Source organism: Trichomycterus rosablanca, chromosome 2 (genome assembly GCF_030014385.1).
Source record: "Trichomycterus rosablanca isolate fTriRos1 chromosome 2, fTriRos1.hap1, whole genome shotgun sequence".
In the NCBI taxonomy this organism is placed as follows: Eukaryota; Metazoa; Chordata; class Actinopteri; order Siluriformes; family Trichomycteridae; genus Trichomycterus; species Trichomycterus rosablanca.
The window spans coordinates 45,512,670-45,521,165 of record NC_085989.1 but is presented as its reverse complement, the minus strand read 5'-3'; the positions used below and the strand labels follow the sequence as shown (position 1 = coordinate 45,521,165).

The 8,496-nt window shown below is 39.4% G+C and overlaps 1 protein-coding gene across 1 annotated transcript in view; it reads right to left on the bottom strand.

The window, feature by feature from the left end:
- Positions 1-8,496, bottom strand: part of mcoln1b (mucolipin TRP cation channel 1b) — a 29,091-nt gene that overhangs the window by 3,628 nt on the left and 16,967 nt on the right. Inside the window, exons 7-11 of the mRNA XM_063016467.1 lie at positions 4,598-4,697; positions 4,382-4,488; positions 3,081-3,230; positions 1,029-1,130; positions 629-751 (exon numbers count right to left, since the gene is read on the bottom strand). Coding sequence (XP_062872537.1) covers positions 629-751; positions 1,029-1,130; positions 3,081-3,230; positions 4,382-4,488; positions 4,598-4,697 — 582 coding nt within the window. The remainder of the gene's footprint in view (positions 1-628; positions 752-1,028; positions 1,131-3,080; positions 3,231-4,381; positions 4,489-4,597; positions 4,698-8,496) is intronic.

Sequence of the window (8,496 nt, the reverse complement as noted above, 5' to 3'; positions counted from 1 at the left end):
CTGGGTATTTATCAGGGTAGTTAATGATTTATTAATGTCCCCTGATAATGGATGTGTTTCTTTTCTTGCTCTGTTAGATCTTAGTGCAGCATCTGATACTGTAGATCATAAGATTTACTGGATAGACTAGAAAATACAGTAGTTTTTTTGTTTTTATTAGGATTTTAACCTCATGTTTTTACACTTTGGTTACATTCATGACAGAAACGGTAGTTACTCGATACACAAGGTTCATTAGTTCACAAGTTTTAACACCAAACACAGTCATGGACAATTTTATATCTCCAATTCACCTTACTCGCATGTCTTTGGACTGTGGGAGGAAACCAGAGCTCCCAGAGGAAACCCACGCAGACACGGGGAGAACATGCAAACCCCACACAGAAAGAACACGGACCGCCCCAAATGGGGATGGAACCCAGGACCTTCTTGCTGTGAGGCTACAGTGCTACCCACTGAGTCACCGTGCCACCCGGATGCTGTAAAGTTGCCCTGAGACAATGTCTGTTGTAAAAAGTGATATACAAATAAATGTGACTTGACTGGGTTAAATCAAAACAAAAAAGTTATACATATATAGATAAAAGTACAAGTGTGTTACTTTATCATGCTAAAATGTGTGTGTTACCTTAGTGTGATAGGGTCCCAGAACGATCCAGCCGCAGAAGCAGTAGCCCATGTAGATGGCAGCGACGCAGCAGCAGAAGCGGATCACGTTGGGAAACGCAGCTCTCAGAGTTATGATCAGGATCTGCACAAACACCAAACATGTATAGAATTACCCAGTATACGAGAGCAAGGTTGCAAATAGATACAACTAGACTGGGTAAAAAGAGGGGAAATAAATAAATAGAAAATCCAAAGAAATGTGTAATTTGAATATTCTATAAATTCTATAAATGGTTTAACAAAGGTTTAAGAGAACTTGTTTTTATTGCATTTTATTTTCTGGAAATGAGGTTTGTATAAACGTTTAATTTATTTTGGACCCAGCAGATGTGCTGTTGATGTTTTAAAATAAAACTTACATTGTACTTCTGGAAGAAGCTGAGGTAGCGTATCACCCCCACCCACACCAGCAGAGTGGACGTGCCCATCAGAATTCCACACACATCATAGGATGCCAGGTTCTACAAAACAACACAGATCAACCAATCAGAGGAGACTGCATGGAATAAAATGTGACCCTATCATGCTGACAAAACACGGTAACACACTGATAAACTACATACACTATTAGGAAAACCTTTCCAGAAAGGTGGAGGCTCTTACAGCCACATAAGGTGGAGAAAACTTCACATTAACGCCTCTGTTGGTGTTGGAATGAGATGTTTAACAAGTCCATGCTCAGGTGTCCAAATACTTTGTAGTGTATGTGTATTAGATTTAACCAAAGTGAAGTGATGTCTGCTCAGCTTTTTTTACCCAGTGATCTTTGTGTGATCTTTGAGTTCCCTAAAATATGTTCAAAATTCACTGACCATTCATATCATTAGTGTTTATTTTAAGACTTAGTGGTGATCCTGGTCATGGTGAGTCAGACACCACATGGAAACTTTGGGCACAAGGCAAGATGAATGACTGACCACAGAATAATTTGAAGAACATGCTCGATGTGATGTGCAAAAGTCAAAATGTTGGGTTTTGATTGTAGGTTTAGTCTGTTAGATAATATTTTACTAGCTTTTAAAATCAAATCAAATGGAAGTTTATTTGTCACATATACAGTCATACACAGTACAAGTGGCAGTAAAATGCTTTTGTGACTGCTCTGCCACATTAGTAATTAGTACAAAAATGGATAAAATATATATTCAAAATGGAAACCTTTTAAAATGTAAAAAGTAAAGAAAATTAAAAATAGAAACTTAAAATTTAATATAAAAAAATAGAAGCATTTAAAGTCAACCAAGTTTGCAAAGGTGCCAAAGGTAAGTTGTGCAAGAACTGAACATAATATTGTGCAATATGCTATGGAAGTTGTGATTAATATGTACACTGATCAACCATAACATTAAAACCACCTCCTTGTGTCTACACTCACTGTCCATTTCATCAGCTCCACTTACCATATAGAAGCACTTTGTAGTTCTACAATTACTGACTGTAGTCCACCTGCTTCTCGGCATGCTTTGTTACCCCCTTTCACCCTGTTCTTCAATGGTCAGGACCCCCACAGGACCCCCACAGAGCAGGTATTATTTGGGTGGTGGATCATTCTCAGCACTGCGGTGACACTGACATGGTGGTGGTGTGTTCGTGTGTGTTGTGCTGGTATGAGTGGATCAGACACAGCAGCGCTGCTGGAGTTTTTAAACACCTCACTGTCACTGCTGGACTGAGAATAGTTCACCAACCAAAAATATCCAGCCAACAGCGCCCCGTGGGCAGCGTCCTGTGACCACTGATGATGGTCTAGAAGATGAGCAACTGAAACAGCAGCAATGTGGACCAACTAGGTAGGAGTGTCTAATAGAGTGGACAGTGAGTGGACACGGTATTTAAAAACTCCATCAGCGCTGCTGTGTCTGATCCACTCATACCAGCACAACACACACTAACACACCACCACCATGTCAGTGTCACTGCAGTGCTGAGAATCATCCAGCACCTAAATAATACCTGCTCTGTAGTGGTGCTGTGGGGGTCCTGACCATTGAAGAACAGGGTGAAAGCAGGCTAAAAAAAGGTATGTAAAGGTATGTAGAAAAACAGATGGACTACAGTCAGTAATTGTAGAACTACAAAGTGCTTCTATATGGTAAGTGGAGCTGATAAAATGGACAGTGAGTGTAGAAACAAGGAGGTGGTTTTAATGTTATGGCTGATCAGTGTACAAGAAGTCGCTCTAGCAAAGATGTGTGCGTTGTTAATAAATCGCCCAGATTTGCTGAGTTAGAATTTGCTACAGAAACTAAAGAACTAGCAAAACTTAAACACCTCATAACAATTACAATGAGGCTTGCTTGCTCGGGAGTTAAGATCTGTAGAGTGCAGGGGTGGCAGATCTAACCTAGCGCCACATTGCTATGTGTGTGTGTGTGTGTGTGTGTGTGTGGTGGCATCAGGGTGATACGAACCTTGGTCTCGATGCCGATCTTGATGAAGGAGGCGATGATGGTAAGTACATCACTGATAATGATGAGTAAATACCAGCCGTTAATAAACTCCAGACGATCTCCCCAACACACACGCTGTCCCAGAGACTGTCTGAAATAACACACAAACTCCTACACACACACACACACACACACACACAGGGATCAAGAGTGTTAGACATCTTATTTTTCTGTACATCCCTTTATACAACAATACGGAATTCATAAATACAATCATCCTTTCCTTATACAATTATTATTATTTTAAAGCACTTTCCAATAAACCCATAGACACTGTACATTAACACATGAGAAATCCACTCACTGAGCACTTTATTAGGAACACCTACCTGGTATGTACATTCCTTATTTCATAAGCTACACCTACCATACAGAACATTATCAGCACTGCTGTGACACTAACATGGTAATAACATGGTAGTGTGTGCTGTTCTGGAATGCGTGTACCAGGTGCAGCAGTGTTGTTGGGATTTTTAAACTCCAGTACACGGTATTTAAAAACTCCAGCAGCGCTGCTGTGTCTGATCCACTCATACCAGCACAACACACACTAACACACCACCACCATGTCAGTGTCACTGCAGTGCTGAGAATGATCCACCACCCAAATAATACCTGCTCTGTAGTGGTGCTGTGGGGGGTCCTGACCATTGAAGAACAGGGTGAAAGCAGGCTAAAAAGTATGTAGAAAAACAAATGGACTACAGTCTGTAATTGTAGAACTACAAAGTGCTTCTATATGGTAAGTGGAGCTAATAAATTGGACAGTGAGTGTAGAAACAAGGAGGTGGTTTTAATGTTATGGCTGATCAGCGTACACTGTATGGGCAAAAGTATGTTGACACACCTATTTATTAGGTACAGGTGTTTTGGTCACACCCATTCCCAAGAGGTGTATTTGTATCCACAGTTTGGTTAAGTCATAGTTTAACAAGAAGGGTGTGAAGAAACTCCAGCAACCTGCACAGAGCCTTGATCCTAAACTCACTAAACACCTTTGGGTTGAATTGGAACTTTGATTCCAAGCCAGTTCTCATCAAAAAACAGTGCCGGAGCTGACAATTGCATTTTTGACTACATGTTCACAAATTCCTGCAGACACACTTAAAAATCCAGTGGAAATCATTAGCAAAAGACTGGAGGTTGTTGTGGGCAACTTTTTTTTTTGGCTCGCAACCCACCCAAAAGTCACGATCCAGACAACACCTATACCACTGTGTCTGAATCACCCCGACCCCAATACCACCTTCACTCAAACCTACATTCTGCAGGATGATTCCTTTCAGTATCGATCGTCCACACAGTGTCAAAGAGAGACCACACACGATAGCCACCAACACATCAAACGCCACCCGCAAGTAGTTCTCCCCTAAACACAGAGACAAGGAGCCAGACATACGTTAAGAACTGTCATACTTTCTGAAACACTGGGTGTAGATCTGATGAGCTGTGATGAGTGTATTCACAAATTTTCTTACTGTGTCCATACACATTTGGATCGCTGCACTCTCTGATGCTGGCCTGGTTAAGCAGACTGATTTTCACTTTCCCACTGTGGGCTCTGTTATCAAAGAGAATCTGAAAAAGAAAAACACACACAATGAGCAGTTTTGCAAACGTATTTAAAAGCTTGTGTGGCATTATGGTAAGAGCCACATCCTGGTAACTGCAGTACCTGAGTTCCAGCGGTTCGAATCCCAGACTGAGCTCAGAAAAAGAAAATATGCATGGTGGTACATGAACCTTTCCATTGAGGGGACACATAAATCAGTGCACACTTAGTGCCAGTCCCAAGCCCAGATAAAAGGGAGGGTTGAATCAGGAATAGATAGACAGATAGATTCAACTTTGTCATTGCTCAGTACGGTTACAAGGCAACGAAATGCAGTTAGCATCTACCAGAAGTGCAAATGGTAGCACTGTGCAAAACAAACCATCAGTAATCTATGGTTAGTATAACAATTATAACTATAGCTGTTTACATATAGGGTATTAGGTCTATATCCATAGTCATATAGTAATATACGGGAGGCACGGTGGCTCAGTGGGTAGCACTGTTGCCTCACAGCAAGAAGGTCCTGGGTTCGTTCCCCAGGTGGGGCGATCCGGGTCCTTTCTGTGTGGAGTTTGCATGTTCTCCCAGTGTCTGTGTGGGTTTCCTCCCACAGTCCAAAGACGTGCAAGTGAGGTGAATTGGAGATACAATATTGTCCATGACTGTGTTTAATATTAAAAACTTAAACTAATGAATTTTGTGTAATGAGTAACTACTGTTTCTGTCATGAATGTAACCAAAGTGTGTAAAACATGATGTTAAAATCCTAAATAAATATAGTAATATATACTGTACATAATAATAGTAATTATAATAATAACAATAAACATATGAATTGGAAAACTAGGTATGTATAATAATAATGTCTTCGCATAGCCCAGCTTGTTTGGAAGCTAGGATCAGAGCGCAGGGTCAGCCATTGTAGGCTTTAATTATCAGAACATCAGATGGCTCTCTTGCAATATTAAATGCTTATAATTAATAAAATATTTTATTTTTACTCTTTTACTCTGTATTGTACGACGGCATATCAGGGCCACTTTTAAGAAAAATATTTTTTTAAGTTTCGATTTTGAGAATAAAGTCGTATAAGTTTTGATTTCGATATTAAAGTTAAAATATTATGAGAATAAAGTCGAAATATTACGAGATTAAAGTCAAAATAATTATGAGATTAATGTCAAAATATTACGGCCATAGCAACCTCCTTGTGTTAAAATGAGGGATGCTCATGATTGGTTATACTTTCGTATCGGTTTCACAAATAAAGAAATCCCCAATCTCCTGTAACATCAGCACCAGTGTGTTATTAGTATAAGGACGCTGAAACGGCTTTGCAGTAAGCTGGGTTTATTATACTTCAACCGAGCCTTATGGACTCGTACTATAAACTTAAGCCATATGGCATCGTTACAAATAATTGCATTGACATGTACAGTCTTCATGTCATGTGGATGGAAGTGTACAATACAAACAGCCACCCAAAAATAATCGCGGGTTATTGGATAACCACAATAACACTCATTATAGGCTGCCCTCGGCACATGCATGCCGATCCAGGTACTGAGACTCATGCTTCTCTACGACGGCTACGACGGCTGCACACTCTTTGGCCATAATATTTCCACTTTCTTCTCATAATCATTTCGACTTCAATCTCGAAATAATTTCGACTTCAATCTCGAAATAATTTCGACTTTATTCTCATAATATTTCGACTTTATTCTCAGAATATTTTGACTTTATTCTCATAATCAAAACTTAAAAATATTTTTTACAGTGGCCCTAATACACCGTCATAGTATTGAAGCTCCCCTTCGATTTACATGAAATGGTTCAGCCTGCCCTTAACACAGTTGGGAACGATACTTGCTAGCAATGAACTGCAAGTGAGCAGTGAAGCATAATGTTTAATTTTAAAGAAAAATCTGATTATCAAAAATGGAAATAAAGAAAACTAACACAAGAGAGAAAAAAGGGAAGAGAACTCAAAAAATCCAGAACTTTTTTTAAATCAAATTATATTTAAACTGTAGAATATGGCCTTTAGCACTTTTGTTATAGAAAGTAAGAGTCTCGCATCAAATAATGAGTTCCACTGTGTTCACAGTGTTGCATTTTCACAGTGCACTGTGTTATATTTTCAGGGTTGACATGACCTGGGTCCTAAAATCCCCACACAGACCAATGCAGCAGGTGTGTGAACTATAAACACAAGTCAGGAAGTGAACACTGAAATCTAACAGACCTGCAGATGTGAAACACATTCAATATACTGTACTTGAAATATAAAATATATATTCTATTTTATATACACTGTGTAAGATATACTTATGGACTTATGAATGTAATTGGTTCTGAAGGGCTGTTCTTAAGTCAAAATGTTCGTTGGTTAAATCTATTTTTCCCATAAGAAATAATGTAAATAGAATTAATCCGTGCCAGACCTCCCAAACCAAATCCTTACCGAACCTTTCTAATGTCTTAAAAGGTCTTTTTTGTTATAAATACAAGTATATTTTCCCTTAAATCTTAAATCATAGAATAGACATTATTGTAATAAACAATAATAAACAACAATACACAGTAGTACTGTACATAAACACACATCACATTTCAGTACAGTACATGTGCTGTACCATACACCATAATAAATGTCCTTCTTTTTTTTTAATAAAATGTATCTACCAGAAACAACAATAACTCTCATATTTCTCTATTATTTCCTTCTTTATTTCAATAGTGTTGTATTTTGTAATTGCACTGAAAGAAAGAATACTTTACTCAGTGAATTCCTTCTTCTCTCTCACTCACTGTCCCCTCTGTCTGATACAAAGTGACAGCTACTGGCAGGAGTAATTATATAACAAGAAAAAATAATAGATTTGTTCATTTTCTCACCACTACACTTTCTCTGCACATTCTTTGATGCCATTTTAATATTGAATTCTACGAAATATAAAGAAAACACCGAAAAAACACTGTCCGCTGTCCGCTCACTGTGTATATATACAGTGTATCACAAACGTGAGTACACCCCTCACATTTCTGCAAATATTTCATTATATCTTTTCATGGGACAACACTATAGACATGAAACTTGGATATAACTTAGAGTAGTCAGTGTACAACTTGTATAGCAGTGTAGATTTACTGTCTTCTGAAAATAACTCAACACACAGCCATTAATGTCTAAATAGCTGGCAACATAAGTGAGTACACCCCACAGTGAACATGCCCAAATTGTGCCCAAATGTGTCGTTGTCCCTCCCTGGTGTCATGTGTCAAGGTCCCAGGTGTAAATGGGGAGCAGGGCTGTTAAATTTGGTGTTTTGGGTACAATTCTCTCATACTGGCCACTGGATATTCAACATGGCACCTCATGGCAAAGAACTCTCTGAGGATGTGAGAAATAGAATTGTTGCTCTCCACAAAGATGGCCTGGGCTATAAGAAGATTGCTAACACCCTGAAACTGAGCTACAGCATGGTGGCCAAGGTCATACAGCGGTTTTCCAGGACAGGTTCCACTCACAACAGGCTTCACCAGGGTCGACCAAAGAAGTTGAGTCCACGTGTTCGGCGTCATATCCAGAGGTTGGCTTTAAAAAATAGACACATGAGTGCTGCCAGCATTGCTGCAGAGGTTGAAGACGTGGGAGGTCAGCCTGTCAGTGCTCAGACCATACGCCGCACACTGCATCAACTCGGTCTGCATGGTCGTCATCCCAGAGGGAAGCTGACGCACAAGAAAGCCAGCAAACAGTTTGCTGAAGACAAGCAGTCCAAGAACATGGATTACTGGAATGCCCTGTGGTCTGAC